General features: G+C 44.7%; 1 protein-coding gene across 2 annotated transcripts in view; it reads right to left on the bottom strand.

The window, feature by feature from the left end:
* The window catches only part of KIF5C (kinesin family member 5C), a 73,903-nt gene that overhangs the window by 6,956 nt on the left and 40,714 nt on the right, over positions 1-26,233 (bottom strand). For both annotated transcript variants that reach the window (XM_066190435.1, XM_066190436.1), the window contains exons 9-25: positions 25,035-25,139; positions 24,593-24,741; positions 20,704-20,852; positions 17,956-18,131; positions 16,539-16,607; positions 12,982-13,188; positions 12,050-12,196; positions 9,730-9,918; positions 9,057-9,174; positions 8,415-8,491; positions 7,313-7,422; positions 6,398-6,499; positions 5,759-5,819; positions 5,335-5,406; positions 4,714-4,818; positions 1,163-1,379; positions 98-211 (exon numbers count right to left, since the gene is read on the bottom strand). In XM_066190435.1, the coding sequence (XP_066046532.1) occupies positions 105-211; positions 1,163-1,379; positions 4,714-4,818; positions 5,335-5,406; positions 5,759-5,819; positions 6,398-6,499; positions 7,313-7,422; positions 8,415-8,491; positions 9,057-9,174; positions 9,730-9,918; positions 12,050-12,196; positions 12,982-13,188; positions 16,539-16,607; positions 17,956-18,131; positions 20,704-20,852; positions 24,593-24,741; positions 25,035-25,139 (2,160 nt within the window). In that variant the 3' untranslated portion in view covers positions 98-104. The remainder of the gene's footprint in view (positions 1-97; positions 212-1,162; positions 1,380-4,713; positions 4,819-5,334; positions 5,407-5,758; positions 5,820-6,397; positions 6,500-7,312; positions 7,423-8,414; positions 8,492-9,056; positions 9,175-9,729; positions 9,919-12,049; positions 12,197-12,981; positions 13,189-16,538; positions 16,608-17,955; positions 18,132-20,703; positions 20,853-24,592; positions 24,742-25,034; positions 25,140-26,233) is intronic.

Genomic DNA, 26,233 nt, shown 5'->3' with positions numbered 1-26,233 from the left:
AAAAAAAATTGCTGTGGGTCTCCTGAAAGCAAGATGAGATCTGAGGGAACTGAGTGATCAGTGGGAGAAGAGGTTGAGTAAGTTACTCTGGCCTTACCTCTCGTTTATTTGGTGTTGTGGTAGTAGCTGGAGTTGGACATCCCTCCCCCTCGGATGGCGTGGACGGCCGTCGGAGAAGACGCTGGGTAGTGACCAGGGCGGATGGGCTTGGCTGCAGAGGGAAACGAGGGACCAAACGAGACATTTTAGCTTTCACATTTTAGCTTTCCACCTCCCCTTCTCCTCCAAGGGAAACCCCGTTGTTTCCCGACTCAGAGCTGTGCTTGGCAGCGTGGTTCCTAATCCAGCTGTGCAGAACACAGTACTTCCTGCCTTGGCCAACAACAAATACACCCATTTTCCTGCTGGCAGAGCCCTTCCACCTTCCCACGCATTGGATCTCCAAAGATCATGGACTGTCTAACAACAGAGGGAAGTGACTTGGTGGGGCAGTGTTCGATTTTATGTCCGATTTACACCGTTCCAGAAGATGTCAAGATGAAGCTTGGATGGCTCCCTACAAGAGGAAGCATCCAGGAGGTGACACTTTGTGCGTGTGATTCTCCCTCGGGACTGAACACCCCAATATTGTCATCTCCATCTAAACCATTCTCCTTCAGCAATCCCAACAAACCATTCCAGAAATTGCCCCATTCCTTCGTTGTGTGCACGGATTACGTTGTGCCTCGGAGATATATCAATATCTGAATTTATAAAGGAAGATTTTTTTTTTTGGAATTAAATCGCATAGAGGAGTAATCAGGAGGAAAAAAAAAAGAGGAAGGGAAAAGGTCCAGAAAGGCAAGAAAAGAATAAAAGCAGAGAGAGAGCGAGCGTGTGGGGGGAGGAGGAGGAAGAAAGTGAGCGACTAATTTAAGGAGACAAGTTTTCAGGTCACTAGAAGGGCACACAAGACCCATTATGCCCTTTATTTACCCAGTTCAACGGCAGACCCTCTTTAAACTCGAGGTGGGGCAGATTCCACAAAAAAAAAGTGAGGCCTTTGAAGATCCCTGTGCAGCAGAGGAGAAGCAGCCCCCGCGTTTGACTCCCTGCACTCAACCCCCAGCGACCAGCCGGAGCCTGGAGCACGTGGGCAGCCCTTTTAGCTCCATGTCCTCACCGATTTGGGCGGAGTGTGCTCTCCGGGCCATGTTTTTGGCTCTCACGGCCTCCTTAATGCGATCCACCTCCTGCTGGTAGCGCTTGCGGTCGCGCATGGCGTTTTCCTTGGCCTCCTTCAGTGCACTCTCCAGGGCCTTAACTCTCTCTGCCGTAGCTCGAAGGCGTTTCTCCAGCTTAGGAAGCTCGCAACGAAGATCTGCATTATCACGTACCAGCTGCGGGGAAAGGGGTTCGAAATGAAAGGAGGTCAAAAGAAAGCGGCAAAAATCTCCTCAGAGAAATGGCGGGAAAAGCCGTCCCACAAGGAGGGAGGAAACACCACCCTGCTCTCCAGATGTCAGGTACTAAAATAAAATAGGTTTCTTCCAGAAATTAATGTGAAAAGCTTAGGTTAAAGAGAAATTTAGAATGTCCTGAGCTGGAATGAACCCTCAAGGTCAAAAGAAAGCGGCAAAAATCTCCTCAGAGAAATGGCGGGAAAAGCCGTCCCACAAGGAAGGAGGAAACACCACCCTGCTCTCCAGATGTCAGGTACTAAAATAAAATAGGTTTCTTCCAGAAATTAATGTGAAAAGCTTAGGTTAAAGAGAAATTTAGAATGTCCTGAGCTGGAATGAACCCTCAAGGTCAAAAACAAGAGGTAAAAATCTCCTCAGAGAGATGGCGGGAGAAGTCGCCTCACGAGGAGAGAGGAAATGCCACCGGTTGCTCTCCACACCTCATGTATTAAAATTAAATAGATTTCTTCCAGAAATTAATATTTAAAAAGCTTAGAGAGAGGTTAGAGAGAAATTTCAAATATCCTAAGCTGGAATGGACCCACAAGGTCAAAAGCAAGGGGTAAAAATCTCCTCAGAGAGATGGCGGGAGAAGTCGCCTCACGAGGAGAGAGGAAATGCCACCATGCTCTCTATATGTCATGTACTAAAATAAAACAGGTTTCTTCCAGAAATTAATGTGAAAATCTTAGTTTAAAGAGAAATTTAGAATGTCCTGAGCTGGAATGAACCCTCAAGGTCAAAAGAAAGCGGCAAAAATCTCCTCGGAGAAATGGCGGGAAAAGCCGTCCCACAAGGAAGGAGGAAACACCACCCTGCTCTCCAGATGTCAGGTACTAAATTTAAACAGGTTTCTTCCAGAAATTAATGTGAAAATCTTAGTTTAAAGAGAAATTTAGAATGTCCAGAGCTGGAATGATCCCACAAGGTCAAAAGAAAGCGGCAAAAATCCTCCTCAGGGAAATAGCGGGAAAAGTCGCCTCACGAGGAGAAAGAAAACTCCACTGCCTGCTCTCCACACCTCGTGTACTAAAATTAAACAGGTTTATTCCAAAATTAATGTAAAAATCCTAGGTGAAAGAGAAATTTAGAATGTTCTGAGCTGGAATGGACCCACAAGGATCAAGTCCAGCTCCTTACCCCACACAGGGCACCCCAACAATCCCACCCTGTGCCTGAGAGCATCGTCCCAGCTCAATTTTACTCGCAAAATTCACTTGTCTGGCTGAGGCGTGATATTCATTTAAATTGTCCAAAAAGATCAAAGAAAAATAGTTTATTCCATTCCACAAGATTCCACAGAGCTGATCCTGAAAGATGAGGACTCCAGGACCAACCCTGCCACTGCAGAGCTCCTGAGAGCCAGATTTGCTTCTCTACACTTCCAAAACTGCAGCAGAAACTCTACATTTCCTCAGAACACAGAAATTCTCCAGGATTTTGCAAATCCTTGATCAACCTCCCGATTTTAAAATAATAATGCTTGGATATGTCTGTCCCAGCACCAGGGATCACCCCGAATTCGCCACTTCCAGAGGTTCTGATGTGTTCACCTGTGTGTTCCCTACTCAACCATGTAGGAAAACTGGGAACTTCACTAAGAAATCGCTTTTAGGCCTGTAACTATTTCATATAATGGTCATTTGCAACTTTGAATTCATGCACCTCCTCAGTTTAATATGAACCTAAGCGAGGTCTATCAATTATACAAATCACATCTGGCTTCCCGTGCAGCGACAGCCAAGAGAGGATTGATTTTTAATAAACCCAAAACTGATGCCAACGGGCAGAAAATCCGGCACAATTTCTACTGAACAGATTACACCACTGCTGGAAGTCAACAGGAATCTACTCCAAAGGAGTGACTCCCCCTCTTCTGGAGCGAAAAGTGGATTAACAGCCACATTAATAATACAGCAAAGCAACGGCGTGTCCTGACGTTCACACGTTGTTTAACAATCAGAGCATTTGAAACCTGCTGGGCCAGGCTTAGTGCTGGAGGAAAAACACAAACAAGCTAAAAAACCCCCACTGCCACAATGTGCTTTTTCTGCAAGTGCTGAGCCCTTGTGGTGTGAAGATGTTATGATACAAAATCCAGGCGGGATGGTATCAAGTCCAATGTCACTTTTCTCTCTAAGTTTCCTACAAGATGTGAATTCCAAGTTGATTTTTGAGTAAATACACGCTAATGAGAGCTATAAAAATCCGTACTTGAAACCCAGCAGATGCATGAAACGAGTGCAAAAAAAAAAAAAAAAAAAAGGAAAAAAAAAAGGCAAAATGGTAAAAGAAAAACCACTCTGAACATGTCCCAGTTTCCACATTTAGAAAGTAGGTCTTGAAACCATCTGTTCCCTGGGAATCTCAAACCCCCAAACCTTAGCGGACACTTGTCACAGTCCAGCACTTCCTGCTCTTTTGGCACTTCCACAGGAATAATTCCAGCAAATCTGGGAGCGTGGGTCACTCATACAGCTTCAGGAGAGCGCAGTGCACAGTGTTACACCACCGCTCAAAAAATAAAACAAAACAGATTCCGTGGTTTGCGTCGTGTGCCTGAAGAGTGGGACGCAGCTCCACCGTACTGGGAGGGGAGATTTTAGGGAGAAATTCTTCCCTGTGAGGGTGGGGAGGCCCTGGCACAGGGAAGAATTTCTCCCTAAAATCTGAGGAGATAGAGAAGATGTGGCTGCCCCTGGATGCTTGGAAGTGTCCCAGGCCAGGTTGGACAGGGCTTGGAGCAGCCTGGGATGGTGGAAGGTGTCTCTGCCCGTGGCAGGGGTGGGACTGGATGGGCTTTAATTCCAAATCTGAGATTGTAGGAAACTGGAATTCCATGAAGGAGGGAGGACTCGGACAAGGCCGGAAATGACCAACCTCAGCACCCCAGGGAGGTACCAGCCCTTCAGCTGCACAGAAAACCCCAATTCCATCGTTTTCCTTGAAATCTCTGCTGGTTGAATCCACTCCAAGGTGTCTCTGAGCAGCTCCAGAGGAATCAAACTGGGGATGCACAACCCATCCAGAAAACAGCCATTTTTATCTATTTCCTAGTGCCAAAACAAATCTATTTTCACAGAAAAAAAAAAAATTCTTATTTACCACATTCCTAAAGTACAGGGAGTGGGAAGAGCAGCTCTAACTCTTAATGCCAAGGAGTTTTGTGGGTACCTTTTCCTCAGACAGCACAAATTACCCTTGTAAATATTGAAAAAGTGCATTTTTGGATGGAGGGAGGGAGGGGAAGGGAGGGGAAGGGAGCCTTTACCTGTTTGTGAACCTTTGTAAGTTGTTCCAGGTTGTTCTCAAGAAAGGAAATTTTCTGCTTCTGCGCAGCGCTTCCACCTCCATCATCACTGTCCAGCTCAACACTCTGCACACAGAACTGCAGCACTCAGCAAAGCCAGGCACAGACTCGAGGGGAGGCTCAGCTCTTCGGCAAATCTGAGCTCCCCAAAGGCAGAAAAGTCTTACAGAGCCCCAAATTTAAAAGAATTTTTTTTAACCCTTTGTTTGGCATTTAGGAAGCACATTTCCCCTTACATAAAAAAAAACAACCCAGCTATTTTTACTGAACAATTATGGGGGAATCCTGAATAGGAAAGTCAGGTTACATTAAATAATTTCTGATTATTCTAATTCATCTTTGAGAATTTTGTAGCTGAACTGCACTGGAAAAGTTCATTTGCCTCAACCACCAACATTTTCCTTCTCAAATTAGGACCAAATAAAAGCTGATAAACATCAGAACAGTTTTAATCTTGTTTCTCACTGCTTCTAAAAAAGACATTATCCCATTTTATGACTGCATGCATTAAAGGCTTCCAGCAAATCACAAGAATTCCGCAAGAAAAGGAGAAGATTTGGATTTAAAAGAGCAGAGTTTTACTTTTTTAACACGGGTGGTAAGATCCTGGACAAACAGTTTGCGCAGATTGTGAAGAGTCTGAAGCTCCCTTGCCTGGAATAAAAAATAACAAAACAATATTTTTTTAAAAAGCACAAATTACTAGGATATAGTAGATGCTTTGGTGTAAATTTTCTCCTTGGATTTGAGTTGGAAACAGGAGAAAAGAACTCTGGATTCTCCCTCTGGGAATCACATTGGCCCACTCTCAATGCCACAAAATAAACCCCATCCAGCCCCAAAACCACACTGAAGAGAACAGTTTCTCCAAAAATGGTAAAAATCCCCCTTTAAAATTCTAATTTAGGTAGTTCAAAGCTGTTTACTGAAAAATTAAAATATATCTCACCAGGGAATACAGATAGAGGGGGAAATAAAGTGTATTTAAAGTGTAATTAACACCTACCACTGTTTCCTCCAGCCCTTTAAGGTCTTCTCTTGCTTGTTCCCTTTTATCATTAAGGAGTCTGGGAAGATCACAACATGGAACACAAATCAATCAGAATTCACAGAGGAGAATCAACCAACCTGCAGCAGCACCTCTGCAGGAGGCAGCAAATTGTACATCTCTAATTGTGCTTTTGACTGCCCCAAATATCCAATTCTATCACGTGGAAGGGCTGAGTCACCCTCTCCATCTTCGTGTCCACACATGGGGTTTTCCTCTCTCATTTCCAGGAAAGGTTTTTACTGAGACTTCTGATTTAAAACTCCCCCCCAAAAAAACAACAAAACCCCACCAAAAACTTCCCAACTTCGTTCATGCTTGAAATCATGCTTGATTCTCATTAAGGAATGAGAGATTTAACACTTGCTGGGATATTTTAAAAAATCAGAGCTCCAATAAACTCTTCTTGGCAATTATCAAAGCCACTATTGAAAAGCCTGTGGTATAAAAGTAGAGAGTAATTGGTAATTATTTATTAGCAGTTCCTGCCGGCTTTGCTACTGAAATGTGAATATTCCAACACAAATCTCCCTAGAACATTTTCCGTGGGCACGTGAAGAGGTTCAGGGGTACCAAGTGAGGAAACTCTGCACTTACATGAGCTTTTCCAGCTTCATTTCTCTTTCCTGGTCCTCAATTTTTAATTTATCATAATCAGCACTCAGCTTCTCCTGTTCCAGCTGCAGCTTCTGGTTCATGCTGGAAATGGGAAAGGAAAAGTCAGCACAGCTCAGCCTGAACCCCAGGAGGAAAGGAGGGTGAATCACCGTGAAAAAAAACGGGATTGGGCAGAGAAAAAGTGAAGCTGTAACTCTCTGCTGAAAAAATCTGGAAGAAATGAAGCACAAAGAACCTGAAGCACATAATTTTGAAGTATTGGAGAGCTAAATTCAGCGATTGGTTTCGTTTGCCTTAAAGGAGGACACAAACTGTTGGTGGCATCTTTCTGCCTTGCTTCCTCATTTCCCTACAATTAAGCTTTGGCCACACAGTAAATACGGTAAAAGGTTGCCTAGATTTTAGAAAAAGAAGAATACCGGAGCAAAACATAACAGACTCACGTTGGTGTGTGAGAAAAAAAAAAACAAACATAAAAATGTGTGAAAATGGGAGCTGTTGGAGTCACCCAGATTCTCAGAAGGACTGGCTGCTGTGAGACAATCCCAGAATCTTCTTGGGTTCAGTGGTGGCCGAACTCAATGACCTCAAAGGCATTTTCCAACCCAAATAATTCCATGGTCCTTTAAAAACCCGCTCTCCTCCAAGCTCCTCTCACCTACTGACCTGCAGGTGCCACATTACCCCTTTTTCCTTTTATAAACTCTCTAATTTTATGGCCTTGTTAAAGCTCCCCAATAAAGAATTAGGCACTGTAATCCACCCCGCAAAATAATTACAGGCTTGGCTGCTGCGTGTAAGGACAGAACTCGCAAAGAAACATCAATCAAACCTCACCAAACCAACGCCAAACCACGCCAGGACGGAGGAAAGGATGGAGAAGGGTGAACTCACTCCCTGATTTCATCGATGATTTTCTGCTTCTCTTCGATTTCATCCCTCAGCCTGGACAGCTGCTTCTGGTGGGCTTCCCTGTGAGTCTCCATCTGCTGCTCCAGAGCCTTCTGCAAACACCAGAGCCGGGAATCAGAACCGTCCAGGGACACACAGCAACTTCTAGATTTGAGGGGAAAACTACCAAATCCGTTCAGGGATCTGCCTGGCCTTTTCCTTCCGGAATCACAAAACTCTCTGCCTGCTCATCCAAGAGTTTAACTCCAATTTTAGCGACAGATGTACAACAATTTTGACGCGTTTTCTTGCAAAAAGCAGCACGTGAAAACGCAGGGCTTGGCCACCAATGACACTGATTTTACAGCAATCCTCTCTTGTTTGCCCTGTTTATTCACCCAGGAAATACTTGTGCAGCTCTACCTGTGACAGAAATAAAACCCCAAACCTCTTGAGAATTGTTTATCCACAGCCCTGCTGCTGAAATTGTTATTTAAATTTAAATTCTAGGAGTAAATACCCCTTGAGCAGCAAGAAAAACTCGATTTCTCTCTTTAGATTGTTAACAAAATATTCTTCCTTGGAACTGCAAGGTACAACCACTTTAATCACAACTGCTTTAATCACTTTACAACTGCTTTAATCACTTAAAATTTTTATAAATGGAGAGAAAAGTTCTGCAGCTGGCAAACTTCTATCACTCTCCTTGTAAAACTGTATTTTTCCTTGTCTGCAATTTGCAGCCCCATGCGAACAACTCACGATTGCAAACATTTCTCGGCATTCCAAAGGAAAAATACCAAAAAACAGGTTTATATATTTTTATTATTATTTCCAGGAAATAATCAGAATTCCAGCCAAACTTCGGGGGAAGTGGCCTCTTTTAAAATCAAATTTATAAGCACTTTAATTATATTAACCCCAGCAACCTCATTCGCCACTGAGCAAATTGACTTTCAGCAGAGCTCCAGCAGCAAAAAATTAGTGTAACGCAGAGGTGAATCAATGTAATTTTTGGCCACGTGAGCAGGAAGGCAAAATTCCACCCCAATGAACAATCTCGCCAAGAAATTCCCTCAAAATTTTCCACTGTGCCAAACTGTACCTTCATCTCCTCTGCATCCTGGAGTCGTGTCAGGTGCTCCTTCTCCTTGTCCTTGAAGCTGACTTCGTGCATTTTTTCTGTTTAGAGGTGGAGACAGTTTTAATTTTAAATTTAAATGTCAGATTTTCAAATAAAATTAATTTATTCCAGGAGGTGCAATAAAGATTCTGCTCTAACAATGCAGGAGATGATAAAAAAAAATTTTAAAATATCAAGTTTTGTCCCCACCTCGGAGAGGGAAAAATCCCTCGTGCAGAAATTCAGAATGATTTTAAGGCTGCAAGGTTATAAATTTATATAACCCAGGAGCTTAGCAAAGCTACAAGAAATTCTTTTGATACCGACACATTTTCCACATTAAATTGGAAGGGGAAAACCAAGCAAACCTTAAAAATTAAGTCAGCTGGGAAAAACACAACTTGTGCATGTCTGTTTGGAATGGGGCAGGGATTTTGCGGAGGGACAACTGAAATTTAGATAAATCCTTATTAAATCACAGATTTTTACAGAATATTTAGCGAGATTGATCAGTGCTGTTTGGTAAAGGATCTGTGGGGGGTTTTTTATAATTTTTCACATCATTGAAGGAGAAAACTGAGTCTTCCAAGATGGAAATGAGGAGCACCAGACCCAGAGTCGTACCTTGGGCGCGTAACTTGGCCAGCTCCTCGTTGAGGGAGTCCTGGGACTCCTCCAGCTGTCTCCTCTTCTGCTCCATGTTCTGCATGTAGTCTGTCAGGGATTTGATCTTTGCTTCGTGCTTTAAAGGCAAGGAACAGCAGTGAGGCGGGAGGAGGGATTCAGGGAAAACTGTCCCACAATAAAGGAGGAAAAACTGAAAGAATTTCCACATCTGGAGGTGATGACTTGGAGAATGCTCAGCAGAATGTCTGGGAGGGAGTTAAGTGGTCAAAACAGGCTGTGCTTTTGGAGGTCACACTTAGCAGATAAATTTGGAATTCAGGCAGTAATCCCAAGACATCCCTGGAATGGTGTTAAACACCTCCTGACTCGCTGTTAAACCAAGCAGCAGCTTTCCAAAAGCAGCTGGACACCAGCCTTGAGGTGGTGGCTTTGGGATCTCCAACCTGCAGAAGCTCAGCTGGGCTCTCCCCAGCCATCCTGATGGTTCGGCTCTCGCCAACAAGAAGTTTGTTGTTGAAAGAAAACGGCGCAGTTTGTAGCGAAAACACCCAAAACGGAATTAAAACATTCTAATCCGAGGATAAAAAAACTAAGACGCTGCCTGGATTTTTTTGCCCCTCAATTAAAAAGACGCATTCCCACAAGGTTGGGAAGGCGGGAGCAGACCCACCTGGGAGATGAGGAGCTGGCAGGCCGCCAGCTCCCTCTCGCTGGCGTTCATCTTCCTGTTGGAGTCCATCTGGGCGCTCTCCAGCTGCTTGCTCCTGTTCACCAGCGACTTCACCTCCGACTTCATCTTGCTGATGTAGAGCCTGGCCATGGTGAACTCCTCCTCGATCACCCCGTTCACATCTGCCAGCTGAACACACGGGGATTGCACACAGGGATTGCCCCAGAGCTTCTCCCGGGAACCACGCTGCTCTGGGGTTTGGGGTGGGTTTAGGGGCCAGGGGTCATTTTAGAAAGAGAGGCTGGCGAAGAGTATGAATTGTTTCTGAAAACTTTAAACTCATATTTGGAGGACAAAAGAAATCAGAATTGGGACCTTTTCACAAAGCAAAGAGCACTTACTGTATTATTGGGTTGATTTGTCCTTTTATCTTGTATATTTTATTCGTCCTGTTCATGGGTTCTTTTTATTTATCTTGTATATTTTATTTTTGTTTATCTTGTATATGTCACATTTGTGTGAAGGGATATCTCACGGGGATATCACATCCAGGTATTAGGCTGGATCTCAGGGAAAGGCTCTTCCCCCAGAGGGTGCTAGGCACTGCCCAGGCTCCCCAGGGCTTGGTGACATTCCTAAGAGCTCCGGCAGTTTTTGGGCAACACTCCCAGGGATGCCCAGAATGGGATTTTGGGGTGTCTGTGCAGGGCCAGGAACTGGATCCATGATCCTGTGGATCTCCAGCTCAGGAGATTCCACTGAGGAGCTGTGCAGGTTCTCCCAGAGCAAAAAACACAGCTCAGCTTCATCAGCTTCCCCGTTTTTTTCCAGCACTGCCAAGGGGAAGGGAATATGTGCTGCTCCTTCTCCCAAAAATCCTGAAAAATGAGGCTTCTTCCAAAATGTGCAGTCTGCTCTGAGATTAGACACACTTGGAGAAGACGCCGATTGCCGACAAATCTGAAACTATTCTCCTCAGTCTGGCCTTATTTCCACTGCCAGCTGTCCCTTGGAGTGCTGACATCTCAGCTCCCACAAAAACTTGCACCAAACTGCCTCTGCCTCCATTTGCAAAGATTCCCTCTCCCAGTCCCTGCTCCTGCGGCCACCAGAGGCTGCTGTGACATCTCCAAAGGCTGGACTCTGCAGCAGCACGGGGACAGCAGGGACTGCGTCCTCTGCAGCAGGACAGGCTGCAGCTCCTGCTGGCCCAAGAGAGCCTTGGCAGGACATCAACAAAAAGTGAACTAAAAGTAACAAAAATGTGTTGCGGGGAATTTTGAAACATCTCAAAAATGAACTTAGGCAGTTTTAACCACGATTTTTGCGGTGGTTTTAAATAGACAGAGATGGCATTAACACCACCAAGGAGATTTCGCAGGCCATGGGAAGCTTCCGTCGCTGCCGTTTAGCAGTGACCACACAAATATTTTCCTCTGAAATCAGCGTTGTGCTCTTCTGCAAATGTGACAAAGTGAGCAGTCACCTCTTCTACTGTACCCCCAAACCCCAAGAGCCGCACAGAGGCAAACTTCAAAGCCGACCAAAATTTGCACCAAATTCCAGATCCAAAAATGGCCACCTCAGAAGCCAAAATTTTCCTATTCTGGGAATTCTGAGTCGTACCAGCTAAGGGAGGAGTTGGGACACGTGTGTGTTGTTTTGGGGGAATTCAGACCCCCCCCATTAATCAGTTCAGTCACTCCCAGATGGGCTCTGGCCCCAAAATCTGAGCTGGGAATAATTGTGAGCCCAGACACGGAGCCTCTCCCAGCCAGACAAGGAGCCCTGCAGAGTCTTCCTGTGTGCTCAGCCGGGATTTACACAGGATGTCCTGGGAGAAGGACTGCTGGATCCACATCTCCCACAGCTACTGATGCTTCCCAGGGCTGGAGCCAGGCTGGGAGAGCTGGGAATGTTCCCCTGGAGAGGAGAAGGCTCCAGAGAGAGCTCAGGGCCTGGAGGGGCTCCAGGAGAGCTGGAGAGGGACTGGGGACAAGGGCTGCAGGGACAGGACACAGGGAATGGCTTCCCACTGCCACAGGGATGGATGGGATATTGGGAAGGAATTCCTGGCTGGGCTGGAATTCCCAGATTTGCTGTGGCTGCCCCTGGATCCCTGGCAGTGTCCAAGGCCAGGCTGGACATTGGGGCTTGGAGCAGCCTGGGACAGTGGGAGGTGTCCCTGCTCCTGGCAGGGGATTTGGAACCAGAAGAGCTTTAAGTCCCTCCCAAGGCAAACTTCTCTGGGATTCCCTGGTTTGCTGGAGTGTTCTCCCTGCAGGAAGAGCTGGGGGAAGGAAGCACAAAGCCCACGCACGGTTTTCACGTCGTTGGTGCCGATGATTCCCCCGATCTCCCCCAGATCCTTCAGCAGCAGGTTCAGGATTTCCGTGGCTCTCTTCTTCTGGTGGTTGCTGAGCTCCTGCAGCTGGCCCAGCTCCCTCTGGGTCGCTGTCAGGGCACTCTGGAAAGGTTTAGAAACAAGAATTACCCTCCCCTCTGCAGGCTGGGCAGTTTCCACGGGGTATTTTCCTCACGATGCGGTGACACATCCAGCTCCACCTTGGCATAATCCACTTTCACAACTCACTTGCCACCAAAGGCTACTTTGGATCTATTAAATGTAGCAAATCCGCTAAGAGTCTGATTTGCATAATACATCAAAGGAGGTTAATCGCAGAGAAATAGGTGGGGAGGGATGGAAAATTCAATTTTTTCCGATGGATTTCGTGGTAATCTGTTTTACTGGGGGAGATAACAAAGTCTTTAATGAAACAGATCTGTTAACAACGGCTCCTTAAGTTGGTGTAATGAATTAAGGGAAAAGGATGCTTTAAGCTCCTAAACCAATCTTGATTTTCCTTTTTTTCCTGAAGATCAGGACACATCAGCTGAAAAAGCCGATTAATTTTTTTTTTTTTTCTCCCGATTCCTTCCTTGAGATCCCCTGGCTCCCTGTAAAATCCCACAGCGCAGAGTCCAGAAAACCACAAACTGCTGCCATTTGCACGAGGCAGATTTTCGCAGCTTTCTTGGCAAAACACAGGTTTTAAATATCCAAAACACAGGATGGCCGCTTCTCACATCCCGTCCCTTGCTGCAAGAGCCACAATCTGCCACCAACTTCCACGGAGCCGCTTCTGAATTCCCTTAATTTCATTAATTAAGGCAGGGAAGAGAGGGTGACACCAGCAGGTTTTTGGGAAGGTTTAGGGAGCAAAGGGAACAGGGCGAACGAGTCGCTCTTACACTTTTCTGTGCCAGCTCATCCGCCAGCTGCTCGTTGGTCCTGGTTTTGTCCTCCACTTCCTGGGATTTCTGGTCATAGTTGACAGCCAGCTCTTCCAGGGCTTGGAGCACCTCCTTCACCTCGTCCTTGGCTGCCTCGTTCTCGATCTGGAGTCGGGTCAGCTCCTCCTGGATCTTCTCGTAATCCCTCCTCGTGGAGGCCAAAAGCTGGGAAGAAATACCACAGCAGCACTAAGGTGGTGGAGGGAGCCATAGCTGGCCTCTCATTTCTTCTAAGTGAAGAACTCTCAAAAATTCTAACAAGGAATTTGCAATAAGCTTACGAACAATTTGCAAGCTGCCATATAAAGCTATTTCGAGAACGAGAAGCTCCTTTAACGCAACAATCTATTCTGAGGGTGAAAAATAAGTGCGCCTGTAATAAAAACAAGGGATTTGTCCCATGAGGATCAGTAAAGAAAATAGGTAAACAGTCCGAGGATAGAGAGATTTGATGGATGAGTAAAATACCTTTTACTAACCAGCAGAATAATGAGCAAAAAAAAAGCTGTTAACCAATCAAAGGTGCCCACGAGGTTTGTAAAAACTGTATAAAAGACAGCATGGGGGCCATAATAAACGAGAGACTTCTGAAAACTTGATATTGTGTCATTCTGTATGTCTACAAGGACGCTAAGTGACCCAAAAACTCCTTCAAAAGATAATAATGAAAAGGAGAAAAACGGGCAAAGAGGCGGGAAAAAGAGCGAGCGCAAATCCTGCGTGCAGGAGGGGACAAATCCTGGAACCATCACCAGTTCCAGCACAAAGCATTTGAAGGAAGGACAAAAAGAAAAAAAAAAAGAAGCCCTGAACTTCAACAAGAAGAAAAACCTTCGCCAAATCCTATTATGACCCAAGGCTGAGGCAGAGAAACTGATTTTAAACAGCATCAGAGCTCCAAAGACGTTTTTCTGCCCTCAATCCAGCGCTGCAGCTCAGCCCCCCAAAAAAATGCCACAAAGTGAAACGTTTGAGCAGAGGCTCAGGGCTTTGAACTGAGCTGAGGGAAAAAGACTCTCTGAGGCAGCCTCAAGGAGCTCGTGGCTTTTACAGAAATATTTCGATAAGCAAACCTAAGATGATTATTCCCAGTTATCATCTGAAGGATGATGCTGAGGACAGATCAGCTGCTCCTGTTTGCTGAGGGGAAAATATTTAATCTCAGAAGAAAATACTGACTTCACACACACACACAATCTAGCGAGTGTTTCCAAGCTGGAAAACTTATTAAATTTCCTCTTCCAGTGATTTTGAGGTTTCAGTGATCGTGGGAGGTCGCTGGCTTAGTCCTGGCCCTTGCCCTTGAACCAAAGCTCAGTAGGAGGGTAAAGCCTTGAAAATTCAGCTGTGGTGTCCTCAGCTGCGAGACGATGTGAAAATAAATAAAAGTGACACCTAACATTTACTGCTAATACTGCACTTTCAGGAATAATAACAAAACCAGGGCTTGACATGGCGTAAAAAACGTCAAACGGGGAATTACAACAGATAAAACCGGAGCCGGAGATCTGAGAGGGCCTCGCGCCCATCCCAACAGCAAAGGCTTGGACGCTCATTCACAGAATTCACTCCTCCCCAAGAAATATTGGGGTAATATTGGAATAAAACCTTCCCCGCTGAAGTGTTTTGGGTGGATTTCTCCTGGTCTGCCCACCAAGCAGCTGAGTGAGACCCCCAGCAAAAGAAAAACCAACAAAAAAACCCCACCCCTCTCAAGCAGACCACCCAAAAAGCAGAATGTCCCAGAAGAAATGGCTCTTTCTTTTTTTTTTTTCTTTTTTTTTTTTTGGCTCAGAGTGCTGGTGGAAAATAGAAAAGCAGGCAGGCAAGCTCTGGAGGCTGGCACGTGCCCAGAGAGGATTCAGATGTAAAGGGAAAACAGGGAAATTTATCTCCCTGCTAATGCTGCAGCCTCAGAAGTGCGCTCACGTTATGGAAAAAGCCATTGCACTGCCAGAGCCAGATGGCATGTAAATATTTAAACAACAAAATAGCTTCAAATTATCTCCCTGCTAAACACAGATGGAACTATTATTTACATTTACTTAAGAAATTTCGCTGTGTGAACCTCGGTGTGGCTTCGAGGGGCGGTTGTGCATCACCTGCGGCATAAACAAGGAGATGCTGGCTGATATTGTGTGGAAAAACGGAGCAAAAAGCCACCAAAAAAAACCATTATAAAGATGATCTGCAAATAAAGGGGAAAACCCAGGGCTGCAGCACTTCGTGGATCTGTCCCGCGTGGGGATGGGATATTCAGAATCCCCCAAAACACCCACCTTGAGCAGCAGCCAGAGGTGAGAAGGTACCAAAACCTCCCCCTCAAAAATCAGCCTCATCTACAGCAGGCCTCAGGTTTCTAATTAACCTGCTGGCTTAATCAAGCAGAAATAAGGGCTGGTTAATTAGGGGTGGGGGAGCTGAGCGAGGCAGCTGCTGGTGGATCAGTGAGCTCATCACATCTCCAGGGGAGGGCAGGGACAGCTGATGTGGGGAAAAACACCTTGAGTAATAACAGCATCACCTTCTCCCTCACAGGCAAGAGCTGAGAAAAGGCTCTGAACAGCATCAGCTGCAGAGATTTTGTCATTTAGCAAAGCTGGGTGAGGAACTGGCCAAAAAAAAAAAAAAATGGGGGGGAAAAAGGGCCACTGAAATCCTGATTTATCTTCCAGGGGTGAGGAATGATTGTGTCAGCTGCTCCCAAATGGGAGAAATGGGGAAAATGGGGAAAATCACCCCAAAATCAAGGCACAACCATGAGGAAAAACCAGCCTCAGGTGAGAAGAGGGATGCAAAAAAAGATGGGAGAAGAGAAGAGAGGTGACACAAATAAACTCATAACACACATCAGGAAATAATGGGTTTAGCAGGCATAAAATGCATTATTCCTATTATTACTATTACTATTATAATCATCATGTTGCATTATTATTTTAATAATATTTAATGATATTAGTTAATAATAATAGTAATTTTATTATTCTGTCTTGCACAGGCAGCACTGTGCGGTGCAGGGCAATCAAATCAAGTGGTGGCAAGAGAATGAGGAGCTTCATCTTGGCATAAAATAAAACAAAATAAAATAAGGTGAACCCTGAGTAATGAATAACAGACACAAGCATAAGTTGTTTTTATGATAATTTTTTGATAATTACTAATTTCATATCAGGAAATCTCTAACTCCCTGCAGTCCACAGAGCCTGGATACCTGAATGGGCACAGACACATCAAAAAAAAAATCACATTTGGAGGGAAAAATCCTGGCCCCACTCCTCCCGTGGAGCTCCAGCATCACTTCCCAGCAGGAGGGATTGTTATTTCGAGGAGTTTTATCGAGGCTGAGTGAGAATATTATGAAATTTCAAAGTTAAACCTAGCTGACACTTTTTTTCCACTTGAATTTTAGCCAGCTAATATGAAGAGCTGTGACAGAATCATTAAACAAGGGGCTCAGGAGAAAAATGTTAAGAGGTTTTTCTTTTTAGGTTGGTTTATTTATTTTAGTTGCTTACCTCCTCTTGATCCAACATTTGCTGCTTTAATTTTTCAGCCAGCTGGCTCTGCTGGTTGATTTCGTCGTCCTGCAATGAAACAGGGGGGGGAGATTTTTTTGATTTCTGTTCACAGCTCTCATTTGATCACTTTTTATTCCCTCCCCCCTTTCTAGAAAAAAAAAAAAAGGGGGGGGGAATAATGCAGCAAACTTTGCGAGTGGTATGAAGGGAGAGAAAAATAAATACACGTAAATAAATATATATAAATATACTTTGAATAAAATGAATAAAAATACACAGTGCTCTGCAGTAAAAGCTGGCAGCACTGGTGTAAATGGTGATATTTTGGGTTTGGGATCAAATATCTTCTTTCTACATTGAAATGAATATCAAATGTCCTCATTTCCTAAAGTCCTGTGCCATACTATGTTTCCCATGTTTTCCAGGGAAAAATTCAAACCTGCTGCCACTTCCCTCCAGAATAATTTATTGGCCTTTGCTGCTTTTGATGAAGAAAGTGAAAAAATGACTGAATTTTTGTTTTTTTTTCCTTTTCCTGATCAATATGTAAAAGCTGGAGATTCCTGCTGCTGGGGGTGCAATCAGAGAAAAAACTGTCATTTCTTCCAGAAAATTGCTCTTTCCAGTGCCACCAACACTGCTGAACAACCAGACTGTGCAGGGAGACCCAAATTAAGATTTAAACACAATAATTCCGTGTCCACAAACAGCCAAACCTTGATATTAACAGGCAAGGACACACTGGGCTTTTTTTTTTTTTTTTTCCTGCTATTTTCCTGCTAATTACATCTGAATTTTGAAAGTGAATATTGATTCCTGATGGGAGCTGCCCGTTTTTTTTTTTTTCCTAGGCAGCTTTTTTTGCTGCTCTCATCCACGGTGCTGAATGGCTTTTTCTGTTTTTTTTTTTGTTTTTTTTTCCTTTTCATCTTCCCACAAGCCAAAGCTCTTAATGGCTGGAGAAGAGAATTGCTGAGAGCTTTAAGTGATGCCACTGATGTGCAGAGAAAGAAATGAACGAGCCAGCTGCACTTTGGGCCGTGTCTGCAAGCTCCAGCCACACGAACAAAAAGGGGATGGGGATTTGTTTTCCTTAAAATTTTAATAGCTGGGATTATTGAGGACAGTCACCCTTTTTTCTTTTTTCTTTTTACAGTTTGTTGAGGTATTTTACACAAATCACTGAAGGAAAGGGAAAAGGCTGAAGTAAAAACGAACAGAAAACCTGGCTGCGATTTCCTGGAGAGTGCTCCCAAACACTGCCTGCTCAGGGAAACGGGGGTGGAGAGCTGCTTTCATGCACTATTTGCGATTTCCCAACATTTCCCAGTTCACAGTTGAGGAATTGAGGGGGAAAAACCCCACCGATCTTGGCAATAATTTTGGATTTCCACCTGGAGAGGACCATTCCCACCTTATCATCCAGCTGCCGGTAGAGGCTGGCGATCTCCTCGTCGTATTTCTGCTTCTCCTCCGTGGAGATGCTGGCCACCACGGGGGTGATGTTATCAATTATTGGGGTGTTATCACAAGGCTCCAGGTTCTTCTGGTCCTTGGCACTGATCTGCTCCTCCTCGGGCACGGCTTCTCCTGCAGGGACACAGCTCAATAAAATCCTACAATCCCAAATCCCTGGATGGTCATTCCCAGACGCTGAGGGAGTCAGGGGAGCCAAAATGAAAAAAAAAAAGGGTTTTGTGGTTTTGTTCCACTTCCAGGGATACAAATGACCAGGAAAAGGTGTGGGAAGGAGGTGGTCGTCCTTGTGAGGGTGATGATCCCATGAAAATGCAAACTTCAGGGGACCTTGGAGGTCTTTTCCAACCTCAGTGATCCCAGAAAAACCAGCAGCAAAAGCACAGAACTCCCAGCTCTGCTTTTACTCCCTTGATAATCAGGATTGGCTCCATGGATTAACAGAGTAGTAAAAAAGGAGGGAAACCCCCCAGATTCCAACCGAAAATCTGCTGGAATTGAAATATCTCTTCCTCCAAGGATTTCCAGCTCCAGGATGGAGCAGGAGAGCCCCAGCACACCCATGTTTGAAACAACATTCAACTTTTGCCTTGCGGATTCCAGCACAAACACCAACTTCCAGAGGTTGCCTGTGCACTGCAGACACATTTCCTACAAAATCCCCGTCCCTGTGGAATATTTCCTTCAGGAGCAGCTCTGGGTTACAATCACAGCCTCAGGGATGAGGGGGGGTGGGTGAGCTGACAGAAATTAAACCCACCCTAAAAAGGGCTGGGGAAAAGCTCTGGGAGCCCCCGGATGCTGCACAGGTTGCTCAGGGGGTGGGAAGTTTACAAGTTTTTTTTCCTTTTTCTAGGAAAAACTCCAAAATTTGAGCTCCTGAAAGCTTTACCAGCCGTTCCTCTTGCCAATTTACCTCATTGGCAGGGGAACGGGTCAGCAGGACCAATCTATCAAACCCCAAAGCCAAACAAAAAGGGCGAGAAAAAGCACAACCAACTACGCAGAGGGTTTTATTTTCTTTTCCCCCAGCTTAAAGCGTGAAAAAGTGGAATTTGAAATCAAGCCGCATCACCTCTACCAAGGCACTTCACTCCAAAATATTTTCTGCCCTATTTCTGAAGGCCTGATGGCGTTTTATATTATTCACGAGGGAAATGTGAATTGATTTTTACGCTGCTGGGTTTCACCGGAGCAGAGAAGGAAAGGTGGGTTTGGTTAGAATTCACACAAAAATTGCTCCTCAGGCTGTGGGGAATCCCATCAGCAGCTTCCCAAAAGGAATTTTTAATTTCTCATTCATTGGGTGAGAAAACACAGAAAAATCGGGCACCTGGGAGCTGAAATGCTCAGTGAGACCCGAGCTCAGCCATCTCCTGCTTCCCTCTTCTTCTGCAGAATAAATCCCTCATTCCTGGAATATTATCCAAGACGTGATTGCTGTGACAGCTCCCTTTGTCAGAAACCTCCATCCTTCCAGAGGATGGGATTGCACAAGGTCAGACAGGAAATCAATAATCTTTTGAATGCCTTGCTGGGTAACACTGATGGAAAAGCAGCACTGAGGGAGGGGGTGAGGAGATTTTAAACAAAAAGGATCCATCCGGGCTTTAAAAAAAAAATTAAAATGGGCTTGGATTGGATTTTTTTAGTTGGTTTGGAGGTTGGGGGTTGATGTTTAAAATGTGAAATAAACAATTCAAACTAAGGCTGGTTTGCTTAAATTATTCGCCAGCATTCCAAATTAAATCCATTTTTTAAAAATTTAACTCAGGCTTATTCAAGAAAAAGCCTTGCATTTGCGTGTATCCACGTTCTGCCTCCTGTACCACCCTAGAGCTGATGTCACAACCTGCTCGGAACAGCAACTCCCCACGTTCCTCATCAGCAAGTTGGCCGTTCCCAACAAAAATTTCATTGACAAGCCACAGCAGCAGGCAAAGGGTGATTCTTCCCAGCAGATGCCACTCCCTGTCATGGCACTAGAGGACTAATTATTCTAATGTGAAATCCAATTATAACAAACATCCCCAAACCCAAGGTCCGATTCCCTTAAAGCAAAAGGATCCTCGTGCCTGAGGAGCGGAGTTATTTTTTTAAAAAACCCCAAATAAATGACATTTTTCCCTTTTTTTAATTACTATTATTAACTATGAATTAAAGTATTACTGTTAACATCATTAACAATAATATCATCAACAATATTTTGTTATTATTGCTAATAATTATTATTATCATAATATTATTATTTTATATAAATAATTATAAATACATTATAAATGTATAAATATTTAATATATTAAATATATATACCTATATACATGTATAAAATATTTATAAAATGATATAAATATAATTTCTATTTATAAATTTGTTATCAATTATAAAATTATTATTAATTTAAATAACTTTTAAATTTAAAATTATTAAAATTCAGTATTAAAATCAGCGATGCCTCCCGTGTTCCCTACCCTGAACTCCCCAATTCTGGCATTTTCACTGTTTTCTCCTACAGGTGGCTGCTGCTCTGCCTGGCTTTTGCTCCTTCCCCTTTCATTATCATTACCAAGCGTGAGTGATGCCGTGAGTTTGGACTTGGTGATCAGACACAATTAATTAAAAACCGTGATTTTAGGGCAAGCTTTCAGCACAGACACATCCAGCTCCCCAGTTTTTTGGCACCTACCGTTCCTCCACCTGTTCAGCTCCAGCTCCAGGTGCTGGATGACGTTCTTCAAACTCTTGTTTTTGTCCTTCTCCTTCTCGTATTTCTTCTTCCACTCCTCGGCTGTCAGCTCCAGGTTCACCGACACCGTGTTCTTGATGGTCTTGGCCCTGCACAGCACAACCCGCGGCGGCTGCTTTGGGATTTGTGTCCCACTGCAGCTCTGGGGATTGGGAATTTCCCCCCGTGGTACAGAGGGAAAAGGAACAGAGGAATTGTGGGTTTCCCCATCCCTGGAAGTGTCCAAGGTGAGGAAGGAAATGGAAGGAAAGGGAAAAAGGGGAAAAAAGGGGGGAAAAAAGGGGGGCGGGAAAGGGGAAAAGGGGAAAGGAAGGGGGAAGGGGAAAGGGGGAAAGGAAACTGGGAAGGAAATGGAAAAGGAAATGGAAACGGAGAAGCTCCTGCCAGAGCCTCTGGAGCCAGGCTCAGGAGTTCCTGCCTCCCTGGGCAAAAATATCCCAAATTTCAACCCCCCCAACGCCCAGCACCACTTTTTCCCTGTGGAAGTGCTCAGCTCTAACCCAACCCAAACAACTGTGCCAGGAAATGCAAAGGCAGCAGAAAACAATGCCCAGCACCTACTCCAGCAAATCCACGCTGAAAAGGGAAACCAAACCCATCACTGTGAATTAAGAAAGCCTCAGATCTTTGCCCTTCACTGCTCAGACACCGAGTCCCTCCAAATGCCTCCAGTGTTGTTGAATAAAGCAGAGGATCAGGAAAAGAACAACAGACAAACCCCCCCAGCAGTTTATCAAGCTCCAGTGATTTGCACTCCGTGGCAAGCAGGACTTTTCATTACCTTAAAAATATTTTTTTAAAATAATGCTGTGCTTTTAAAATAATTCCTACTGGTCAGGGTTTACACTTTGTCTCTGCTAAAAGCACAGCTCAAGTTTCCACTTCCATTTAACCGTACCAGGGGGAAAAAAAAAAACTCCACCACACCAGGAGGTTTCTCCTGATGATGGACGAAGCCCTCACTGACAGCTAAAATAAAAAAATGAGATAAAAACACCAGAAAAGATGGAGCAGAACAAGAAAAAGCTGATTCACTACTGTCAGAGGAGCACTTGTGCAGTTTGATTGGTACAAGAGCTCCTCTGAAGATGGATTTGATTCCTGACATTTATTTTAATGGCGACATAATTCTTCCTTCTCCCGGGAGAAACGGAGGAATCGGCGACGAGCCGTGAGTCACAGATCTTCCCTTCAGTGCTGCCGAGGTGCTCAGCTGTGTCACATCAGAAAAATGAGACACAACAACCCCAGAGCCTGGAAAGGAATCCCGGTGAGACGGCAGCATTCCCACCCAAAATCCTGCCAGAGAACGTTGAGCACGGATAATCCGTGGGCTGCTCTGCACAGGGCACTCAGGTGTGGGGTTTTTATCTTTTTTATCTTCTTTTCTGTTGTTAGAGCCGGGATTCAACCCTCGAGAGATGGATTTTTGTGTTTGGACTCAGATGTTTATTAATTCTTATCCATGTTACAGTCTCACAAGCTGTGAGTTCTGGCTAACAAAGTAGAAAATGGCTCGAACTCTTTACAAGGCCTTTTAAGGATAAACTGTCCAATTATGAAATGACACCTAAATGATTTTTATTTTTAACCCAATAACCGACCACCCGTGGCCGCCATGTGGATTTTTCTCTCCAATTACAAAATCCCACCCAGACCCAGGAAGGAGAAGGTGAAAAAGAAGGACTCAGCCTCACCTAAAACCTCCACCTTGCTTTATATATATATTACTATATTCTAAACCCTCAGACTCTGAGTTTTGCACCCTGTGCCATCACACCCTTCTATCCAAACCCCACACCCGCACTCCCAGCGCTGTCACTCAATTTTGGAGCCTTTTCCACGGCCTCAGGTCAATGCGGTGTTTGCCGGGGGGTCAGTGCCTGTCAGCACGGAAAACCTGGAATTCTCCGCGCCCAGGGCTCCGACACCCAGGGAAATAGAAGTTATTCCCTTCCCGACCATTCGATGCTGCCCATGAGGAACTCCTCACAAATGTTTCCCTGTTTCCCTCACTGGTCCTCACTGAGGATCACCCTCAAAAGGTTCCTCCTCGCAGGAAGCTGTTGAATGTGCAGAGTCAGTCAGAAAACTGCTTTGCCCCAAAGAGAAAGGCAAATTTCGCCGGTTACTGGAAAGAGGAATGGAACCAGGAGGAATGTAAACTGAAATTGAACTTGGAGCTGGAGTTCAGAGCTGTTCATGCTCTTTATTTAATTCCTGCACCTCGGGACGCTTTTTTATGCTCAATACACGACATGATCAGCAGAAGTTTGGGTCTCCAATAGCTGAAAATCACGTTCAGCTCACAATGGGGAAAGAAAACCCTACAAAGCAACTCTTTAACCTGATTTTGTTCATGGCCTCTGCCTCCTTTTGCAGTCCAGAAACTCCCTGTGGTGGAAAACAACTCGATTTTAAACAAAGGTATTATCCTCAAACTGTTCAGCCCTTTCAAACACTCCTAACTTGCCAGTATTTTTCCTTTCTGCTACTACACAAATCAAACCAAATGAGTAATTTTCCAAAGGATCTCAGTTCTCCCCAATTACCACAAAAGCAGTAATTACATAATGAGCCTGACCTATTTCTCCAAACTTTCCCAATGCATTTCACATCGTTCTTGTCAATAAACACACATGGAAGGGAAATAAATGTTCTTTCTGGATCCTTCCATTCTTTTTGCTCCTAAATTGTCCAATCCTCCATGAGCTACCAGGGCAGGCTCTCCAAGCTGTCAACATTACTGAGTCCACACTCCTTAATTCTCCTGATTTTTAAAGATTTTTTTTTCCAACCGTAACAATGGTCCCTGAGGTGGAATTCAAGGAGAAGACGCCTCTTGAAAGCATCAACAGTGCTCTTAGATAAACCAAAACTGAATTTTTTTCCACAGAAAACTGCCCACCGCCTTTATCTTTCCCGTAAAATTTCGAGGAATTAGGAGAGCACTTTGTACTCCTTGCAGGAAAATCGACCAGGAAGGAATTCAAAAATTCCTACTAAACATCTTTCCACGGATTGCCCAATCCTTCCCCACTTTTCAACCCCACTCTGCTCCCAGGCAGAGCAGCTGCTGGGCCAATATTAACATCGATTTTAGTTAGGGAATAAAGACACAGCTCCCTGAAACTCTCCAGGTTTTGAGCAACTCCAGGAACCACAGCGTGGGCCTGATATTCCTGAGCCTGAGAGATTTTAGCCTGCTGGCAGCTGCTAACTTTTTTCCGAGGAAAAAAATTTCTCGAGAAAAGCTTCTTCTCAAAACAATCTTGGCAAACAACTCTCCTTTCTCAAAACAATCGTTCTCCAGGTGGTGTTTTGCTGTTCAACCAATGGGATCAGAGAGGTGTTGTTTTTATTCACAAATCAGGTTAAGCTTGTATCAGAACACCTGATAAAAGGCAGCAAGAATTAGACAGCAAAAGCCTTTTTTCTATGCTCTTTGCCTTCTGAAACATTTGGAGTCTTTCTCTCGTGTCCTACAGCCACAGCACAGGCTCTGGATCCCAAAGGGCTGGAGGAGCCCCGGGGATGATCCCAGTGGGACTCACCTGCTGCCCTGATTTTTCAGCCTTCTGATAGTTTATAGTCTTGGACTGGAGCTCTCTCATGCTTGTAACATAAACAAAGACTGATCTTTTGAAATATCCATTCCTTTCCAGGGGGAGAGAGACAAACTGATGAACTTCCGGTTTGACCAGTGGGCTCGGAGAGGTGTCAACCTCATCCCCCAAATCCCATGTAAACCCTGAACCCAAAAATAAAGTTCCCTTTTTTTTCCTCATCACACCTCCCGACGGGTGAGCGCGGTTCTGGTGACACTCACCTCTGGCCAAACATCAGGGTGGATTTGGTCTCGGCCTCGTTGAACACCGAGGGAGAGCAGCAGATGACGATGGTGGTCCTGCAGTTCCCACCCAGGGAATCCTGGAGGATCCGCGTCATTTTGCTGTCACGGTAGGGAACGTGGGTTTTCTAATCCGAACACAAGGACAATTCTTTTAGCCAGTGCAATGAGAGAAAAGGTGAGTCCACGGTGACACGGTTTGTTCAGGCTGTGCCAAGATTTGCTAACTGCTCCATCACTGAGAGTTAATTCCTTATCCCAACAACAGCCAAAGTGCCACTGCTTTGTGCCTGCCCAGCCAATATTTCCTCCCTTCAGAGCTGAAACGTTAGCTCCTTTTATCCTTTTATTTTCCCCAGTGGATGGCAAGGAAACAGATAAATAACAAGCCCTCCTCACCCCCACAGCCAGGATTACTTACAGTTCCCTCTGCCAAGGCCGAGATCACATTGCCCAGAGCAGACAAAGACTTATTGATATTTTTAGCTTCATCCAGAACAGCCCCCTCTGCTCCAGTTTTGCTGACCTGCCAAAGAGAGCCGGCGAGAGTCAGGCTCTGCTGGCAGCACACAGAGCTCCAGCCCTGCAGAGCTGAGCCTAAAGATGCTCCTGGAGGAGCAAAGCCCAGCTTAGCTCACTGCGGGCGAGGAGAATTTCACGTCAACTTTTTACAGCAAATTTTTATCTTGGCTTTTGTAACTTCATTTGATAGTTCAAGCTTGTAACAATTCCACTTTTCTCCCACTCCAGCAGCAAGTCGTCCCCAGTTTTATTCGGGGAGAAGTCTGTGCTCACCTGAGGACATTTGGGAACCACTTCCAAGGCCAAGCTGTCGGGGAGCACCACAGGGAGACTCTCCGTGGCCCCAAAATGAGCACCTTGCCTTTGTGTTTTGGACCAAAAATATCAAAAATCACACATTTCCTTTGTGGCCACTTTCCTCCTTTTGCAGGCCGAAAACGACACGTGGTGGAAAATAACTCATTTGCACACCGAGACAAATGTCTTGTGTTCCACAACTGCGAAATTCTGTTTTACACACTCCTGACTTGCTGGTGTTTTTCCTTCCTGCTACTACGCGAAGGAAACAAAACTTGGATTTTCTAAAGTATCCAAGTTCACGATAAACCCATATATTTGTCTCTAGATTAAAACTATCTGTACTTTCACCTGAAAATGCCCCAGGGCATGAAGGAAAAGCAGTTGTGCCTTTTGAGAAGAAACCCAAGAAATTCATATTTCAGGTTTTCTGTGCCACGTCCAGACACAACAAACCCCCAAAAGTTGATTTTTGAGAGGAGAGGAGCGCCTGAGCAGGCCCTCACTTTGTAAACATCATAAAGAGCTTTTAATTTAACACCTCTATGCGATCACAGGCATTAACATAATTAATTACTCTGACAAATCACTTCTGCATTGTACCCGTGGGTTATCAATGAGCGACCCAAAATGCCAATAAAGCTGATTTTGAACACTCCAGAAGACATCAGGAGGAGAATTGGGAAACATTTTTTGCATTGCAGCACTGTTCTAAACCATTGCTCTTTTGGTAAACAGATAAAAGTCACTTTTTGGTTATTTTTCGACATTGGAAAGCAGAAACTGTCACCACAGTCAAGA

Source organism: Chamaea fasciata, unplaced genomic scaffold (genome assembly GCF_029207755.1).
Source record: "Chamaea fasciata isolate MVZ Bird 193981 ecotype frontalis unplaced genomic scaffold, bChaFas1.0.hap1 SCAF_8, whole genome shotgun sequence".
Classification (NCBI taxonomy): domain Eukaryota; kingdom Metazoa; phylum Chordata; class Aves; order Passeriformes; family Sylviidae; genus Chamaea; species Chamaea fasciata.
Note: the sequence above shows the minus strand (reverse complement) of the source record. Positions and strands in the feature narration are given on the sequence as shown.